This window comes from Acomys minous (genome assembly GCF_964271855.1).
Source record: "Acomys minous genome assembly, chromosome: 13".
NCBI classification, from domain to species: domain Eukaryota; kingdom Metazoa; phylum Chordata; class Mammalia; order Rodentia; family Muridae; genus Acomys; species Acomys minous.
Genome location: NC_140495.1, coordinates 109,960,576 through 109,980,916, shown reverse-complemented (window position 1 = coordinate 109,980,916; position 20,341 = coordinate 109,960,576). Strand labels below are relative to the sequence as shown.

General features: G+C 55.3%; 1 protein-coding gene across 1 annotated transcript in view; it reads left to right on the top strand.

Moving 5' to 3' along the window:
- ITPR3 (inositol 1,4,5-trisphosphate receptor type 3) overlaps nucleotides 1-20,341 on the top strand; it is a 68,578-nt gene that overhangs the window by 8,646 nt on the left and 39,591 nt on the right. Inside the window, exon 2 of the mRNA XM_084753705.1 lies at nucleotides 9,029-9,099. Coding sequence (XP_084609831.1) covers nucleotides 9,029-9,099 — 71 coding nt within the window. The remainder of the gene's footprint in view (nucleotides 1-9,028; nucleotides 9,100-20,341) is intronic.

Here is a 20,341-nt window from a genome sequence, read left to right as displayed (position 1 = left end):
ACACATCGCCTGATCCTGAGCCACAAACCCAGGCCTGCGGGGTGGGTGGGGGAGGGGGTTGGGGGAGGGGGAGGGGGTATGGAAGGGGGTCGGGGAGGGGGGAGCTCAGAGCTGGAACCGTGGCTGCTGGGCCATGTTCAGTCATCTTTGCTTCCCTGATTGGGCGTGGGGCTTACTGTCCCCCTTCTGTCCCCCTAAGCCACCAGCTGTGCTGCTGTTGAATTCTGTACGTCCCATAGATTGCCTGGCCCCTCGGTGCAGACAGGCATAGGTAAAGAAAGGGATGCTTGGCCGGGCGTGGTGGCGCACGCCTCTAATCCCAGCAGAGGCAGAGGCAGGTGGATTGCTGTGAGTTCGAGGCCAGCCTGGTCTACAAAGCAAGTCCAGGACAGCCAAGGTTAACACAGAGAAACCCTTTCTGGGAAAAAAAAAAAAACAACAACAAAAAAACAAAAAACAAAAAAAGATGCTTTTTTTGGCATGCGTGGGGCGGGATGGGATGGGACGGCCTTAGCCAATGAGTCTGGCTTCCTTTTCCAATGGTCAGGTCCTATCAGCAGGTGCAACCCTCGAGGTCTGGAGAGGTCTGCCCAGACCTGCCCCCACCTCTGTAACTTACCCTCCGGTCTCTGAGTGCCTATCGTTGGAGGCGGCCTTCTCTAGGGCCAGCGGCTATGGAGGGCTAGCCCAGTGCCCTGGGCTGAGGTCAGGAGACCTGGGCTGGGGACTGCCACCGCGCCTGCTCTTGTGTGCAGGATCCTGTATTGTTCTTTTCCTTCCAGGGTCCACTGCGGATGGGGAGGGCCCCTCGGGGGCGGCTGAGCTGCTGCTGTAGGCTGAGTCACTGCCCTACTTTATCTAAAGCCCTTCCTTCTCCTTATCTGCTCTGTCAGCGCCAACCCGCCCTGCCGCCTTTCCCATGGCTTCCACCTGCATCTCAAAGTCCACTCTCGACAAATGGACTGCACAGGTCCTGGGACGAAGCCTTCCTCTCTTAGGCCAAGGTGTTGGGGGGGGGCGTTGTCGACCCCTTGAGCACTTCATGGGGAGCCTTCATGGCTTTCTGGAGCAAGCTGTTTCCTCCTGTAGGGCCCTCCTGTCTTGTGCTGTCCGGCTCAGGCCTGTCTGTGCTTCCCAGCAGTTGGAAGGCTAGGCGCAGGAGTGGACACAGGGATCCTGTCCTCTGGGCATTTAGCAGAGAGGGCATAAGCTCACTGAGGCATTGCTGATGAATAAGAGCCTGGCTCTGTGTGTGTGGGGGGGGGGCGCGTGCGCACACATGTACACTGTTATATGTAGGACTAGCTGTGTGACCCTGGCCACCCTGGACGGTGCAAAGAAGAGAGTGAAACACAACTTAAAAGTGTATAAATGACAGAGCTCAGAAGCTGGGTGTGGCGGTGCACACCTGTAATCCCAGCACTCTGGAAAGTAGAGGCAGGAGGATCTCTCTGAGTTCAATCAAGGCCAGCTAAGGCTACACTGGGAAACTCTGTCTCCAAACAAACAAATAACAAACAAACAAACATTGCAGAGCTCAGCACTTCAGAAGGTGGATTTTTCGAGGTGACCTTAAGCAGGGTGCTGTCGGCTGCCAGCTGAGGGTGGAGTGAGTAGTCCAGCTTGGCTGTGGAGGGGAGGCAGGACTGGGTGAGGCTCTTTGAGCAAATGAGAAGAATTAACAATAAGGCCAGGGTGGAGGGCGAGACCCAGACGGAGGGACCCAAGAGGGCACGGAGGCTGCGGAGTCAGCTCGGGTACCGATGCCATGTGTGTTGCCTGTGGCTGGGGTATTCTCTCTCTCACACACAGCTGCCCACCTAGGAGGGGATGGGGTACCACGCCCAGGGATGCAGTACCACCGGGTGGGAGGAACAGGGGTGCCTTGGTGTGTCTCCACCCAGCCTGAGCAGCTGGCCCAGGTCCAGTGTTCTAGCTGGGGCAGGCTGGGGCGAGGCTGCGCTCACCTACCTTCGTGATGGTGGGTGGTTGTGGGTGGCTGGCAGTGGGGAGTTTCGCTTGTGCATGGGTGGGGTGTGTGGGACTGAGGCCCAGCAGGCGATCTGGGGGTACATAGGTGTCACCAAAACTTACCTGTCTGGTGTCTTCAGGCCCGTTTCTGGTCCCCAGTTTCCTGGCAGCCCCCCCTCCACCTCCTCAGGTCAGAGCGCAGCTTGGGGTGCTCAGGAAGAGTGGGAGCGGAGCTTGAGAGATGTGGGGGTACCCTGGAGCCTGTAGATACCGTTTAAACAGAAAGGGCAGTGGTTAAGAGTGTGTGGACTCGGTAGTTGCCACATATACACGGCGCCCCCCCCCACAGAGGCACCTGTTATTACTATTATTTATTTATTGTTTTTTTTTTTTTTTGTTTTGAAACACGGTTTCTCTGTGTAGCCCTGGCTGTCCTGGACGCACTCTGAAGATCAAGCTGGCGTCGAACTCACAGAGATCTGCTGCCTCTGCCACCCTGTTCGCTGGGATTAAAGGCGTGTGTCACTTCTTGGCATTTTTATTACTTTTTAACACTTATTTTTATGTATATGGTGTTTTGCACATGCATGTCCATGTAGTGCTTGCATGCCTGGTGACTGGAGGCCAGGAGAAGGCATTGTGTACCTCAGGACTAGAGTTACAGGTGGCTGGGGGCCACCATGTGGGTGCTGGGAATCAAATCTGGGTCTTCTGGAAGAGCAGCCACTGAGCTATCTCTCTAATAAATGAGTATTTGTTTATTTGTTTGTTTTTTTGAGACAGGGTTTCTCTGTGTAGCCCTGGCTGTCCTGGAATCTCTTTGTAGACCAGGCTGGCCTTGAACTCCCTCCTGAGCGCTGGGATTAAAGGCGTGTACTAAGGTGCTCAGCTTAAAAAAAAAAAAAAAAGAAAGAAAAAGAGGGTAGCAGGACGCCTCTAGGAGGTAATCTCTGGGAAACCCAGGGCTTCTTGCCCCGGGAGCAGCCCTGCAGGTTCCTAACTCTTTTTTATCTCCACACTGTTAGGGGCAGCTGCCCCACGGCTGCCATTGCCCTGTGCCCTTGCGGTACTGGGCTCCTTTTCTTCTTTGCCTGTGTGTGGCTCTGGCCCCTCTCTGAGGGGCTTCCGTGGTCTCCCTGCTCTGTGTGGATGTGGGATTCAGGGGACAGGGACAGAAAGACATCCCTAAATATAGACCAGGCTGACTTGTGCCGGCTGGCTAGGGCAGACGTGTGTGTGTGTGTGTGTGTGTGTGTGTGTGTGTGTGTGTGTGTGTGTGTGCGCGTGTGGGCGCGCGCCTGCAGGAGTGACCTGGACGGCCTCAGGGCACACTGGGCGGGGTCCTGGGTCAAGGTGGGTTTTACTGAGGAAGGGGACTCCAACCTTTCCCTTTCTCCCTTCCCAGAAGGCCTTGTATACTGGCCAAGAGGGTTCTAGCACCCTTGGCAGGGGCTTGTGTAGGTCCTGGTCAGTGTCTCTCCCCTCCCCCTGTCACAATGTCTGTATCCCTCCCTCCTGGCTTTGCTGAGAGCCGGCCAGCTGGTCTGATTCACAGATGTCGTACAGGAAATTCTATGCATTATTCAAGGCCTCCGCGGCTCCCAGGTTCTTGCGCACCTGGTCTGAGAGGCTGGGCCCTGACCTTTGCCGTCCTAAATGCAGACAAAGCCCACTGCTGTGGGACCACGGGGCGGGGCCAAGCACATCTTCCTGTCATTATTCGTCTCGGTGTGTGACTGGGCTTCTCGATGGGGCAGGGACCCTGGCTCTTCTGTTGTCTTCTCTCCACAGCTGGGGGAAGGACTTATTTCATCTACTCAGTATGCGTTCTGTGCGGCCTGCTCTGCAGGTCTGGGCGCAGAGGACGCAGAGGGCAAAGTACACACCCTCCTCCTTAGGGAGGCGCCATCCCACCCGAGGCAGCCAGCGCCAGGTTGGAGCCAGAACAAAGGAAGGCGAGGGCAGCCGCCACGAATCAGTGCACAGATTACATGTTTTTTAAAAAAATTTATAGGGTAGCCTCGGATCATGTAGCCCAGGCTGGCCTTGAGCTTACTGTGTAACCAGGGATGACCTTGAACTCCTGATCCTCCTGCTTCTGCATCCCAAGAAGTGGAGTTGCAAGTGTGCGCCACCAAACCTGGCTGCGGTGCACAGTTTCAAAAGGGTCTCAGGGTGATGGGTGCTTGGAGCTGAGATTTGCAGGAAGTGAGGGTGCCTGGAAGCAAAGGTTCCTAGGAGAGGAAGAGGCGGGGCGAAGGTTCCTAGGAGTTTTGAGGCACCTGTAGGAGGCTGTAGGGGCTGAACCAGAAGTGGGGCCTGGAGCAAGACAGAGACTGAGACACCGCTGCCCACCGAGGCCTCTCGCCACCTCCTCGTTCTAAGCAGAATACCGACCTGATTTGCTTTACTTTTTCTGTCCATTTGAGGTGCTGAGGCTGGGGCCCCGGCCCTCTGTGTGCTAAGCAGGTGCACCCCAAGCCTTGCCTTTCTCTTGTTTTGTAGGGAGCAGGCTGGCTGGGGCGGAGGCCGGGGAGGCAGTTCCTGTAGCTCAGTTGAAAGTGGAAGGCCTTGGACTGGGGCGGTGCCAGAAGTGAGAAAAGGCTAGATTCTGCTTTCTCTCATGGCCGTCTGTGGCAGGCTCTCACATAGTCCGGGCCGACCCGGAACTCAAGTCAGGTCTCGTCATAGAGCGTGGGCTAGCTGTACAGCTGACGCTGGCCAAAGAGAGGACTGCAGGCTTGTCATGGACTGGGATGGGGACCAAGTGGGGGCCACCTGTGGAAGAACAGGGTCCCAGCTGTGCTGACGTCCTTCTGAGGAACAGCCTCTGAGTTGAGAAGAGACATTCCTTGGGACAGGAGTGTCAGAGTTACCACCAGGGAGCTGTGAGTGTGGCCAGGGCACAGATGGAGAGGGAGAGAGTGCTGGAGGCCGGGAGGCCGAGGAGCCCCTGCCTGTCCCCGCTGGAGGCCGGGAGGCCAGGAGGCCGGGAGGCCAAGGAGCCCCTGCCTGTCCCCGCTGGAGGCCGGGAGGCCAGGAGGCCGGGAGGCCAAGGAGCCCCTGCCTGTCCCCGCTGGAGGCCGGGAGGCCAAGGAGCCTCTGCCTGTCCCTGCCTCCGTCCTCTGAAGCTCCCGGCTAGTACTGGGCAGCCTGGCTTCAAAGCCCAGCTCGTGACAGTAACCTTTCCAGGCTCCGGCTCCCCGCTTGTAAAATGGAAATGAGAGTAAAGTGGTTCTAGAAAATTAAATAGTGTGTGCAAACATCAGGCCGCTTTCCTGCTCCCCCAGGCCACCAGCAGGGGAGTCAGTCGACCAACACCATCTGCGTGGAGTTAGTGCCGGATGACACTGGCTGACACCTGCTGACACCGGCTGAGGGCTCCCCCCACCCCACTCTCCCCCACCCCCATCTCTAGGGGACCCTGTAATGGGGCTCATGTTTGGCAGCTGTTGCAGTCGCTCGTAGAACTAACTCAGCAGAACTGTTTACTGTGGCCGCTGGTCAGGAAGTGAGCACGCATGGTCAGTGGAGGAAACCCACTCCCAGGAGGTGCGTGTAGTTCTTTCACCTCCATATGTGCATTGTGTATGTGCAATGCACACACACACACACATCCACACACACACACATACATCCACACACACACACATACATCCACACACACATCCACACACACACACATACATCCACACACACATCCACACACATCCACATCCACACACACACACACACACACATACACACCCACACCCACACACACACATACACACCCACACCTACCTGCACACACATACACACCCACACACAAATCCACACACACATCCACACACCCACACCCACACACACACACATACTCACACATACATACACACACACACACACACACACACACACACGCGCGCGCGCGAGCGCACACACACACACACACGTAAACAAACAAACACGGCTACAGGGGTGACAAGATAGCTCAGAAGGTAATGGCCCCTGCTACCGAGCCTGGTGACGTGAGCTCCATCTTTGGGACCTACAAGGTAGAAGGAGAGAAACAGCCCTGGCAGGTTACCCTCTGGTTTCCGCACCTGTGCAAGCCAGGGCTGTGACCCCCACGTCAGAAAACAAACAAGAGCGCACTTCAGATCAGCCAGTGAGGAGGGGCTCATAAGGCGAGGTGCGGCGTAGGGTGAAGAAGATGCTGTGGCCGGCTGTGGGCCACACCAGCCTCCCGCCACCTGTGCGGTCACTAACAGTCCTTTTCTGTTGGCCCATTCACTGTGTGGCTGATGATATCACTGATTGGCCACCGTCATCCTCCAGACCCCCCTCCCTCACCAGGGACAGGCGAGGAAGCCAGGGCTACAGTTTCCATCTGGAACCCAAGACAGTTTCCCATATACACCCTTAGGGGCTTTCTGAAAGTCATCTCATTAACATAAATGCAGGTGGAGTGGGGGGGGGGATAGGAACGGCTCCCCCTCCCCCATTTCTGTGGTTCTGAAGTTTTGGTGGGGACTCGGGACAGAAGTCCAACATGACAATAAAGATGTCTTACTTTTGCCCCACTCACGAAGGTGTGCGGGTGAGGGGCGGGGCTCTTGCCGGAAGCTGGAATGAAGCTCCTGTGTTGGTTTTTTGAGTACCCTTAAGGACACAGGGCCGCAATGTGCAGATTCCATATGGAGCACACTGGGGGGCCAAATTGGAGGAGATGGAGTCCCAAGGGCTGAAGTAGGGGGGTAGCTGGGGTTGTGGGAACAGGAGAGATGCCCACGGGGCGGGGAAGTGTGCTGCGTGGAGAAGAGGGTGGAGAATGCAGGTGTGCCACCTGGTTTCCGTCAGCTTGAGACCAGCTCTGTGGGAAGACGGCATCTTAACTGAGAAGATGCTCCCAGCATTCTGGCCTTTAGGCAAGGCTGTGTGGCATTTTCTTGACTGGTGATTGTTCATAGACCGTCCAGTCGCCGTGAGTGCTGTCACCCCTGGACAGGCATACAACCCCTGGATTGCGTAAGAAGAAAGTTGACGCCTGGTGTGGTGGCACACGCCTGTAATCCTAGGCAGAGGCAGGCGGATCTCTGTGAGTTCGAGGCCAGCCTGGTCTACAGAGTGAGGCCAGGACAGCCAAGGCTACACAGAGAAACCCTGTCTTGTTGGGAGGCACGCAGAGGCAGGTGGATCTCTGTGAGTTCGAGGCTAGCCTGGTCTACAAAGTTCAGGACAGCCAAGGTTACACAAAGAAACCCTGTCTCAAAAGACAAAACCAAAAATAAATAAATAAACAAATAAATGCTAGGGCCCTGAGAAGTGGGGTCATTTAGGGAGTTGGTTGTGGTTTGTTAGTAGCTGTGGTAAAAGAATAAACCAAAGGAAAGAAATTAGATTATTAAATTCAGGGATTTCCCCAATTTCTCTCTCCCCTGTATCCTTGAATCTCTCATATCTAGTGTTAGGAAGTGAAACCGGGGGATAAAGGATGGAGAAAAAGAACTCCCAGGGTGGCTGGGTATATGAGTAGATGTCTGGATGCGTGGCTGGGGAGATACATGGATGCATGGCTAGGGAGGTGCATGGATGCATGGCTGGGAGGTGCATGGATGCATGGCTGGGGAGGTGCATGGAGGCGTGGCTGGGGAGGTGCATGGAGGCGTGGCTGGGGAGGTGCGTGGAGGCGTGGCTGGGGAGGTGCGTGGAGGCGTGGCTGGGGAGGTGCGTGGATGCACGGCCGGGGAGGTGCGTGGAGGCGTGGCTGGGGAGGTGCGTGGAGGCGTGGCTGGGGAGGTGCGTGGATGCACGGCCGGGGAGGTGCGTGGAGGCGTGGCTGGGGAGGTGCGTGGAGGCGTGGCTGGGGAGGTGCGTGGGGGCGTGGCTGGGGAGGTGCGTGGAGGCGTGGCTGGGGAGGTGCGGGGATGCGTGGCTAGGGAGGTGCGTGGAGGCGTGGCTGGGGAGGTGCGGGGATGCGTGGCTGGGGAGGTGCGTGGATGCGTGGCTGGGGAGGTGCGGGGATGCATGGCTGGGGAGGTGCGGGGATGCGTGGCTGGGGAGGTGCGTGGAGGCGTGGCTGGGGAGGTGCGTGGATGCGTGGCTGGGGAGGTGCGGGGATGCGTGGCTGGGGAGGTGCGGGGATGCATGGCTGGGGGGGTGCGGGGATGCGTGGCTGGGGAGGTGCGGGGATGCGTGGCTGGGGGGGTGCGGGGATGCGTGGCTGGGGAGGTGCGGGGATGCGTGGCTGGGGAGGTGCGGGGATGCGTGGCTGGGGAGGTGCGTGGATGCGTGGCTGGGGAGGTGCGGGGATGCATGGCTGGGGAGGTGCGGGGATGCATGGCTGGGGAGGTGCGGGGATGCATGGCTGGGGAGGTGCGTGGATGCGTGGCTGGGGAGGTGCGGGGATGCATGGCTGGGGAGGTGCGGGGATGCATGGCTGGGGGGGTGCGGGGATGCATGGCTGGGGAGGTGCTTGTAGAGATGATGGATTGGTTGATTCCTGGGTGGATGTACGTGCAGGTGACTACATGGATGGATGGGTAGGTGAGGATGGGCGCGAGGACTGATGCCTCCAGAGACGCAGGATTAAGTCCCCAGCAATGGCTGCAAGAGGACATTTCAGATCGTAGTGTGGGTCCTGGCTGAGTCCAGGAAGCATGAGCTTTATTATCCTGTCTGTCTGTCTCTCTGCCTGTCTGTCTGTCTGAAGTCTCTCATCAGATTTGCTTCTCATTGTCACTTTCTCTGTATCTTACTTGCCTCCAGCCCCGTCTCCATGCGCTAACCCTCCCTCCAGCCCTCTCTCCCTCTGTGGTTCCCACCTTCCATTGCATTTGATTCTTGTCTCCTTCTCTCTGTCCGTCCTGCCCAGGCAGCAGGGTCTCAGGAGTTAACTCTGCATGATGTGAGCTGCAGGTGGCCGAGCTTTAGAGATGATGTCTTTAAATGGCAGTACCAAGACAATGACCATGGCAGGTCCCACGTATGGTAGAAGTTCCAGGGATCGCCCTGGGTACCCCAGAGTTCCCTGCTCCAAGGAGTCTTCTCTCCCCTAACTGGCTGCTCTGTCCCCTAGGCTGGTGGATGACCGCTGTGTGGTGGAGCCTGCAGCTGGGGACCTGGACAACCCCCCGAAGAAGTTCCGAGGTAAGCCCTCCTCACCAGCTGCGAGCATCCTTCTCGGGCTACAGGGCCCTGGACCTGGGTCGGCCTGGGACCACCCTCTGCAGTCTGCGTGGACCTAGGCCATACTGCATTGTCTTGGCATGGCACGTTTCTGCTTTCCTTCCAAGCCACACCCCATTCCCTGGCACCTGGCACACCCACTTCTGGCCAGAGGCCCATGTTCCCCTGAGATCCCTGCTGCTCACAGCACTTTCTTTGTCTGGATCTCTCTCTCTCTCTCTCTCTCTCTCTCTCTCTCTCTCTCTCTCTCGTTCTTTTTTCTTTCTGGAATAAAGCCAGGAAAGATAATCACTCAGGCCTCAAGAAGCCCAAGGAGAGTCCTTCCCTCTGCCTCAGTCTCCCTATGTGTGAGGTGAAGAGACTGAACCTTTTAACTCTATAAATCTGTTTGCCTCTGGCTGTGTGTGTGGGCACGGCTATGTCCTGTGACCTGGTCAAGTGTTGCTGTCCTTGGTGGTGGGCTCCGTGGCCCTGGCAGAGGCAGGGCTGGATGCAGGGGTGGCCTGTCCGTTGTTGGGCCAAGCAGAGGATTACCTACGAGGGCCGAGGCTGACATGCACTAGACAGCTGGAGTCTGGGCGCGGTGGGACTGGGACGCCACCAGGTCTGCAGTGTGGTGGCGGCTGCTCTTTCGGGGGGGGGGGCAGGCAGGCGAGTGGGAGATGCCAGCAACCTAAATGCTGGGCAGGGGTGGGGCTAAGACAGGCCGACTGCATCCATGGCATCCGTGGCCGCTTGCTGCTGGGGGGTCCTGGCCTGCAGAGGGCCTCACATCAGCTCCTCTCCCTTCAAGCCTCCACCATGGACTGCTTGCTGAGTGGGAGGTTTGTCTGAGGGGATGCCGTAGGTTGAGGTGCGCCCTCAGCCGCTGTGTGGGAGTGACCTCAGGCCTGAGCCCTTCTCAGCACCATCAGCCTTCCTCTGCCCCCTCCTCTGGCTCTGTGGCCTCTCACCCCATTTCTACATTGCTCCACACCCCCTTTTCCATCCAACCCATAGTGACTAGCCACCCCTCACCCCTGCCCTGCTTGCTCCCACCTCACACTATACCTCACTCTTCTCAGTGTCAGTCAGCCGTCCTGCCTTTCCTGTGGTTCCCTGACTCCTTGGCCCCAGATCCATCGCTTGAGTCCGGCATGCTCTGTGTTCTGTGTAATCTGCTTCTTCTTTTTCTCTTGCGAACCCTGCGTGAGTTCAGACTTAACCGCGCAGCCAAGATGGTTTTGATCATCTGATGCCTCCAGCTCCCAAGTGCTGATATTTTCACTGCTGTGTGTGTGTACACATGTGCATGCGTGTGTGTGTGTGTGTGTGTGTGTGTGTGTGTGTGTTGGGGGTGGGTGGTCTGAGGACAGCTTCTTCCTGGTCTGGAGATGGAATGCCACTTTCCAGGCTGGCGAGTTGAGCTCTGTCACCTGCTCTCCAGGCCACCATTCCTGTTTGTCATATGTGTCCCTCACCAGAGGGCTGCCTCTGCTGGGGTAGGATGTTAGTCTGGCTTTTGTCTTTCTTGTTTTAGTGGCAACTCTCTGCCTCCTGGCTGTTTGGTTGGGGGTTGGGAGTTGGGGGGGGGGTGGGGGAAGGAAGGAAAAGAGGGAGAGGAAGGTGGGAGGGGGCAGAGGGAAGCAAAGGTCCCCTGGGACCCCTGGCTGCTTCCAGCTCAGGGAGGGGGTTGTGTGGACAGAGATGTGTTCAGTCAGCCTCATGGGGTGACAGGGAGGTGGGTGTGGAAGACGCAGATATGGCCTTGGCTTCCACTGGACAGTTTGAGGCCAATTTTTGACAACAAAAAAGCCACTTAGAAGAACAAATATTCCTTTGACTTCTTGCATTCTTCCCACGCCTTTGTGGTTTCCCAAGGCCTGGGTACAAGGACCCCTGGAGATCCTCGCGGCCTAAGTGGCTCAGCGAAGTGTGACAGGGCCCCGGCCCCGCCTCCTGGAGGCTTTGGGGTACCGGACTCCCTTCCAGGCTCCCCTTGGTCAGGAGCTGTTCTCTGCAGCTTTCCTTCCTGCCTGGCAGGTGCACGTTGGAACATTAGAACTTGGGATGTGACTCAGGACTCCAACATCTTCAGAGTGATTAAAGCTTAGGCGAGCGCCTCCCTCCCGCCTGAGGCCTGCCCTTCATTGTTTCCCATAGCACCTTGGGGCCCTAGTGGCAGACACTGTGAAGTTGTCAGGTTGCCTTCACACTTTGTTCTGGGATCCCCAGGCGTGTGCCCTCCCATATTGGGTTGAGCCCGGCCCATTGCCGAGGTTTCCACAGCCTACTGTCCGTGCCCTTTCAGCCGCCAGCCCCTCTGCCGCCTAGGTCCTCCAGGCTGCACCAGTTAAGGCCCTTGGGCCCTCCGCAGTCTGCTTTGGCTCCCTGTGAGCTGTTTCAGCTCCGTGTCCACCGTTTGCATCACCCCAAGCCTCAGCTTGTTTGGGGAATTTTTTCCAGACTTGGCAAGGCCCTGGGAGGCCCAGTCTGCTAGTGGTGCCCCACGCCAGCCCAGCCCCCTGATGGCTGCTCTTTGCTCTGGGTATTGATGCTGTGGCCTGGGCTTCCTCAGCCCTTTCCCTCCCTCCGTCCTCCCCCTCCCGTGAGGCCTGGGGACACCAGTATGAGAGGACTTGCTTCAGGGGCAGCTCGGGAAGGCCTGAGTGCATACCTTCAGGCTCATACACCTGGACTAGTGGGTCAGGTCAGCTTATTTGCTCAGACTTGTGGGGGGAGGAACATAAGGTGGCCTTCCTCTGCTTACATAGCGGGGTGCCCCTCCCCAGGACGCGACCCCTGCCCTTCCAGAGCGCTCTCCAGCCTCCTTGGAGCTGGTGGCTCGTGCAGTGGTAGTGAGCTTGCTTGGTATGCTGGGAGCCATGGCTCAATCCCCAGGATCGGAAAAACAAACAAACAAACAAACAAACATACTTTGAAGCCAGGTGAGGTGACCTATGTCTATAATTCTAATGGGCCATGGGTTCCACGAGCCTGTCATCCCAGCACTCTGAAGGCAGAAGTAGGCGGATCTCCGATTTCCATGTCTAAGTAGCAAATTCCAGACCAGCTGGAGCTACATAGTGAGACCCAGTCTCAAAAAACAAACAAACAAACAAACGAAACACAAACCAAAAAGGAGAGTGATCAAGGAAGACACTGGAAATTAGCTTCTAGCTGTCACATGGGCGAAAACACACACACGTGAAAACAGATACACCCAGACACCCAGACACACACACAGACACACAGACATACAGACACAGACACACACACAGACACAGAGACATACAGATACACACATACACACACAGACACACATAGACATACACACACAGAGACACACAGACATACAGACACAGACACATACACAGTCACAGAGACATACAGATACACACAGACACACACAGACACACATAGACACACACACACAGAGACACACAGACATACAGACACAGACACATACACAGTCACAGAGACATACAGATACACACAGACACACACAGACACACATAGACACACACACACAGAGACACACAGACATACAGACACAGACACATACACAGTCACAGAGACATACATATAGACATACACACAGACATACAAATACACACACACACACACACACACACACACACATAGACACACATACACAGACGCACAGATATACAGACATACACACAGATACACACAGACATATAGACACATACACAGACACACACAGACACACACACACACACACACACACACACACACACACACACTGCTTCTGTCATACAGGGCCCTGGTTTATAATGCTTGCTGCCAGTCTGGCCTAGGGACAGAGCCAGGGACACAGCGGGCAGTTTTGAGCTGTATTAGAAGGTGCCCTCTGTGCAGACCCCATTGTCTCCCGCCGCTGTCCTGTGAGATTTACCCCTGCCACGTGTGCCTGCAGCCTAATTGCCCTGTGGGACTCCACTGCAGATCCCCTCACTGTCTCGCCTGCTGATGGCTGCTGTGCTCAGTTCCCGTACATGTGCCCCTGGCTCGTGTGCGAGGGTTTCTCTGGCTCCCACGAAGGGATTTGCTGGCTGGGAAGAACGCTCTGCTATCTTGTGAAATGATCTGGACCTTTCCTCTTGGGGCGACCACCTTTGCAGCCCATGGAGTCAGTGCATGGGAGAGGAGCCGCTCACTGCTCACCGCTCACCGCTCACCGCTGGCCTGGACCTTGCAGTCTTCCACCCTCTGCTTCCCTGGTGCTGAGATCCTGTCTGGTTGCCTGGGGTGCCTCAGTTGCTGGGCTCTAGGCATGTGGTTTCTTCACCCCACCAGGAGAGGGCGCACTCCTGCAGCGTGGCTGTGTGGTGCTGTATGCTGTCCATTACAGGCAGCTTGTGGAAGTCAGGTTTCTGTTGACCCCTGGAAGCCTCCACACAGACCCATCTCCAGCACACCGTGCGCAGAGGCTACTTACTGGTGTGTGTGTGTGTGTAGTGGCTACGAGCCTAATCCTTACTGGGCTCTAATTTGTGTTTCAGATCTCTAGTGAGGTTGAGCATTTAAAAGTGTCTGTGTGTGCACGCATCTGGGGAGGCCAGAGGCCAGTACTGGGTGTTTTCCTTCCTCTCCTCCTTGGTTTTTTTTTTTTTTTTTTTTTTTTGAGACAGGGTTTCTCTGTGTAGCTGTGGCTGCCCTGGACTCGCTTTGTAGACCAGGCTGGCCTCGAACTCACAGTGATCCACTTGCCTCTGCTTCCTTGTTTTTTTTGAGACAGGGTTTCTCACTGGCTCTGGGGGGTGATCAGTTTGGCTAGTCTGGCTGGCCAGCACATCTCCAGGGCTCATGCCGTCTCCTCCTCCCCACAGCTGGCATTACAGGCATCTGCTGCTCCGTCCAATGGCCGGTGCTGAGGACTGAACTGGGTCCTCTCACGGTGTGGCAGCGCTTTCTCACTGAGCCATTCCCCAGAGGCCCACAGCTGGATAGCGCTTGCCTGGGTTCAATTCCTAAAAGTTCAGTCTCTATTTTATTATTAGTAGTATTGCCTTATTTACTTAATTTTTTTTGAGACAGTCTCACTGTGTACTCCTCCTGGCTTGCCTGGAACTTTTTACGTACACCAGGTTGGCTTTAACTCAAAGAGATCTACTGGGCATGGTGGCGCACACCTGTTACCCCAGCGCTCGGGGAAGCAGAGGCAGGTTGAGTTCCAGGCCAGCCTGGTTTACAAAGCGAGTCTGGGACAGCCAAGGGCTACAGAGAGGAACCCTGTCTCAAAAAACCAAAAAGACAAAACAAAATAAAACAAACTCACAGAGATCCATGGCCCTCTCTCTGTCTACAAAGTGCTGGATTTGGGGAGTATACCACAGCTAGATTTATTTCTGTCTGTAGGGTTTTTGTTTTTTGTTTGTTTTGGGGTCCGCCTGCGTGTCTGTGCAGTGCGTGTGTGCAGTCCCCATGGAGGCCAGAAGAGGGCGTTGGATCGTCTAGAACTGGAGTTACGGGCGGTCGTGAGCTGCCACGTGGGTGCTAAGGATAGAACTCAGGTCCTCTGCTAGAGCAGCCGGTGCGCTTAGCTGCTGAGCCTTCTCTCCAGCCTCTCTTTTCTTTCATTAATTTTTTGTTGTTGTTGTTGTTCCATTTCTTGGGAAATGGTGTGAATATTAGTGTTTGTAAAATTCCATAGTTTTAATTATTTAAAAGAAGTCACTTAGCTGGGCGGTGGTGGTGGTGGCGCACGCCTTTAATCCCAGCACTCGGGAGGCAGAGGCAGGCGGATCCCTGTGAGTTCAAGGCCAGCCTGGTCTACAAAGTGAGTCCAGGATGGCCAAGGCTACACAGAGAAACCTTGTCTCGAAACTAAAAAAAAAAAAAAGAAAAGAAAAGAAAAAGTCACTTATGTTTTAACTGTGGTAAAATATGCTTAACAACAATAGTTTTCCCTGGCTGGGGCTGGAGAGATGGCTTAGCAGTTAAGAGCTCCGGCTGCTCTTCCAGAGGATTTTGCTTTCCAGCACCCACATTGGGCTGCTCTCTCGGCCTGTAATTTCAGCTTCAGGAACCTGCACCTCTCCTAGCCTCTGTGGACACCTGCCCTCATGCACATATATCTACACACACCATTAAAGGTAAAACACATCTTTTAAAGAAGAAAAGATACACTCTGTGTGTGTGTTTGCACGTGTGCTGAGAGATCTAGGTTGGCTTTGAACTCCCGATCCTTCTGTTTTCACTTCCCAGGTTAGAGGCCCGAGCCGCCGCCAGGCCCCACTGTCTCTTCACCATACATCAAGCATTTAGTTCTGTGGCGTTTGCACGCCACTGCGCAGCCAGTGCCTTGTTAGGCAGCTGTCACCCTCCTCCCTGTTTTGCTTGTAGTGTCCATGACTCTGTCCAGTTGGGAACTTCAGTGTGTCCTTGTGTGTCCTGTGGCGCCTGGCGTGGTGTCCTCAAGGCACATCCATGTTGTGTGTGCGGTGAGGGTCAGGAAATCGATCTCTGCCTGTCTGCCTGTCTGTCTCTGTCTCAGTGTCTTTCTCTCTGTCTGTCTTTGTGTGTGTGTGTGTGTGTGTGTGTGTGTGTGTGCGCGCGCGCGCGCGCGCGCGCGCGCATGTGCGTCTGCATGTTTTGAGACAAGGCCTAGTTCTGTTTCCCTGGCTGGTCTTGAACTCATTGTGTAGCAATCCTCCTGCCTCAGCCTACCAACTGCTCATATCACAACCATGCATCACTGTGCACAGCTTCAGCATTTTCCTGCCTCCCTCCTTCCCTCCCTCCCTCCCTCCCTCCCTCCCTCCCTCCCTCCCTCAGAATGGTATGCTACAAGGAGCAGGCTGGGCAGTAACAGTGCTACCTGCAGCTTTTCCAAGGTGACTTGTTTGGAGGTACCCTCTGGGGTCCCATGAGCTGTTTTTCATCTTTTCATTTCTGCCCTTGAGACAGAATATTATTATATGTACAATGTATATTATTATGTGCACCTGCTCACCAGAAGAGGGCATCAGATCACAATGTAGATGGTTGTGAGCCACCATGTAGTTGCCGGGACTTGAACTCAGGACCTCTGGAAGAGCAGTCAGTGCTCTTAACCTCTGAGCCATCTCTCCAGCCCCAAGCAGAGGCTTTTATCCCGTTGTGAGATGCACTCAGGACACCAGCCCTGTAGTGGCACCTTCCAGTGACAGGAAGAGAACACCACGCTTTCACCCGCACTGCCACTTGGTCCCAATGCTCCGTCCCGTACCCTGCCTGCGCCTCAGCCTGAGCACCCCACTTCCTCAACCCCTGCCAGCTGCTTGTGCCTTTGAAGATCATGCTTTCCCACAGCTTCGCGCACCACGTGTCAGTAGCCTCTGTTTGGAGCCTGCTCAGGTGGATGAGAATTACCTTGTGTGGTGTGCGTCCCGCTCCATCTTGTGTGATGTGCTCCTGCTCCATCTTGTGTGATGTGCTCCCGCTCCATCTTGTGTGATATGCTCCCGCTCCTGTCCTCCTGACAGCGGCTACGCGCCATTGTAAACCTTCCATTTTTATCCTGTAAGCCCAAGATCCCCCAGCTACCCCTCTGTTTAAAGGATTTCTTTGCTTTATTTTGTACGCTTGAATGTGTTTCCCTGCACGTCTGTCTGTGCCCTGTGAGTGTGCCTGATACACATGAGACTCAGAAGAGGGAGTTGCATCCCCTGGAACAAGAGATTCGGATGGTTGTGAGCCACCGTGTGGATGCTGGAAATCAGCACCAGGTCCTCTGCAGGAGCAGCAGTGTTCTTAGCTCTTGAGCCTCTAGCTACCCACTTTAAAAATACTCATTCCAGCCAGGTGTGGAGGTGCACGCCTTTGATCCCAGCACTCAGGGAAGCAGAGGCAGGTGGATGGCTGTGAATTTGAAGCTAGTCTGGTCTACAAAGTGAGTCCAGGACAGCCAGGGGTACACACAGAGAGAGACCTTTTCTCAGGAAAAAAAAATAGTATTCATTCTAAGGCTGAGGAGATGGCTCAGTGGTTAATGGTGCTTGCTGCCTTTGCAGAGACCCAAGTTGAGTCTCCAACACCCATTGCCTGTAAACTCCATCATCAGAGCACTTGGTGCTCCAATTCTTGCCTTCCCAGGCACCCCCACATGTGGCACACACATATATATATATATAAATAAAATAAATACTTAAAAATGCTTATCCCAAACCCCAAGGGCTGAGGATGTGGCTCAGTGGTAGGGTGAGGCCCTGGGCTCCATCCCAGGACTGAGAGACACACATCCCAGGACTGAGAGACGCATCCCAAGACTGAGAGACGCATCCCAAGACTGAGAGACACACATCCCAGGACTGAGAGACACACATCCCAGGACTGAGAGACGCATCCCAAGACTGAGAGACGCATCCCAAGACTGAGAGACACACATCCCAGGACTGAGAGACACATCCCAGGACTGAGAGACACATCCCAAGACTGAGAGACACACATCCCAGGACTGAGAGACGCATCCCAGGACTGAGACACACATCCCAAGACTGAGAGACACACATCCCAGGACTGAGAGACACATCCCAAGACTGAGAGACACACATCCCAGGACTGAGAGACGCATCCCAGGACTGAGACACACATCCCAGGACTGAGAGACACACATCCCAGGACTGAGAGACGCATCCCAGGACTGAGAGACACATCCCAAGACTGAGAGACACACATCCCAGGACTGAGAGACACATCCCAGGACTGAGAGACACATCCCAAGACTGAGAGACACACATCCCAGGACTGAGAGACGCATCCCAAGACTGAGAGACGCATCCCAGGACTGAGAGACACATCCCAGGACTGAGAGACGCATCCCAGGACTGAGAGACGCATCCCAGGACTGAGAGACACATCCCAGGACTGAGAGACGCATCCCAGGACTGAGAGACGCATCCCAGGACTGAGAGACGCATCCCAGGACTGAGAGACACACATCCCAGGAGTGAGAGACACATCCCAGGACTGAGAGACGCATCCCAGGACTGAGAGACACATCCCAGGACTGAGAGACGCATCCCAGGACTGAGAGACACACATCCCAGGACTGAGAGACGCATCCCAGGACTGAGAGACACATCCCAGGACTGAGAGACGCATCCCAGGACTGAGAGACACACATCCCAGGACTGAGAGACATATCCCAGGACTGAGAGACACATCCCAGGACTGAGAGACACATCCCAGGACTGAGAGACGCATCCCAGGACTGAGAGACGCATCCCAGGACTGAGAGACACATCCCAGGACTGAGAGACGCATCCCAGGACTGAGAGACATATCCCAGGACTGAGAGACACATCCCAGGACTGAGAGACGCATCCCAGGACTGAGAGACACATCCCAGGACTGAGAGACACATCCCAGGACTGAGAGACGCATCCCAGGACTGAGAGACATATCCCAGGAGTGAGAGACACATCCCAGTTCTGGGTGTTTATGAACCTGCTGAGACCTGCAGTACCTGGAAGGCTTGAGGTTTATCACCTTGAGATGAGTGCGATGACCTCTGACCTCGGGTGTTTGTCAATCACCTTGGGATGACTGTGATGACCTCGGGTGTTTGTCAATCACCTTAGGATGACTGTCTCCCTTCAGCCCTGAAGTTTGTTGAGAAGGTTCTGGATCCCTCCTGGAGTTCTGACACGGCTGCCTTTGGGCAAAGCCCACTGCACAGTGAAAGACCCTGCTTATGTATCCTCAGAGGCAGAGTGTGGCCAGGGCCCCAGGGAGGGTCTTCAGGGGCATGAGGCTGGATCTGACAAGTTCTGGGAGTTTCCAGGCAGGAAGGTGCCTCACTTCCTGCTCCTCCTCTCTTGGATGTGAAGATGGTTTGTGCGCTCACAGGTTCTGACTCTGTAGTGACATGTAATGTTCCTTTCATGGTGGCCAGCCTTCAGAGTTGGGTAAGGGGCCGGGAGATGGAGCATCAGTCTTGCCGAGGACCAGAGTGGGGCAGCTCGCAACCATCTGTAACTCTGCTGTAGGGGACCTGACAGCCTCTTCTGGCCGCCTCTGACACTCACATGTGTGCCCTGACACATACACACACACACACACACACACACACACACACACACACACACACACACAATTTAATGGAAACTTTAGAAAAATGGGTTGACTAGAGGGTGAGAGCCTGGCAAACAGCAACCCTGACAACAGTGGACCTGGGGATGAGATGGCCTTAGCAGGAGAAGCAGAATTGCAGCTGCATCCTGAGGGCGAAGCAGAGCCCTCACATCTTTGTAGGGCCTCCCTCATGCTGGGGGTGTGATGTGGGCGTGGCACCCCCTTCTCTTTCCTGCAGGACACTTCTCCCCTCAACACCCCATAGGCTGACGGGAGATCTGATCTACTTTAGAGTCCCAGGGCCTGATAGCCAGCTCTGACCTCGAGAGGGACATGGCCTCAGGGAGAACTTGATACAGGAGAAACCTCCTGGTCCTCGTGACTTCCTGTCCCCTGCCCCCACCCCTCACTGCCCTCCAGGCTGGGACTCCTTCCGTGCTGAGATGGCCATGGTGCACAGGACTGCTTTCTCACACCTGCTAGTGTGCACAGCCCATCGGCCCTGGGGGCCGTTCTCCCCGCCCGTCCGTCAAACTTTAGGCTTTTCCACTGAGGCCTCCTTTGGTTAAATAGAAGTCAGGAAGCCATATTTTTGGACGTTGGGCTCACGAAAGTGACAGGTGTTTTGTTTCTTGGTCAAAATGAAAATTTCAGTAGCAGCATGCGTTTCTGGCCTGGAGTGAGGTCCTAGAGGCCAAGAACCTCTGGTAAACCTCCCTAGAGGGGAAAGATGCCTGCCTTCCCCCGCCCCCAAGTGACGCTTTCTCTCCTCACCCTGTTTTCTGAGACCCCACTGACTCAGCAGAATCCGGAGGCTCAGATTCCTTCTCAAGGTTTAATTTTATCCCAGCACTCGGGAGGCAGAGGCAGGCGGATCACTGTGAGTTTGAGGCCAGCCTGGTCTACAAAGCGAGTCTAGGACAGCCAAGGATACACAGAGAGACCCTGTCTCGGAAAAACAAAAAGAAAAAAAAAAAGATTTAATTTTATTTGCGTGTGTGTGTGTGTGTGTGTGTGTGTGTGCTCGCCCACATGTGTGCGCCTTTGCACGTGCACGGAGGCCAGAAAGTGGTGCTATCTGTCCTTTATCACTCCCTGCCCATTCCTTTGAGGCAGAGGCTCTCCCTGTACCCTTCTGTTTCCC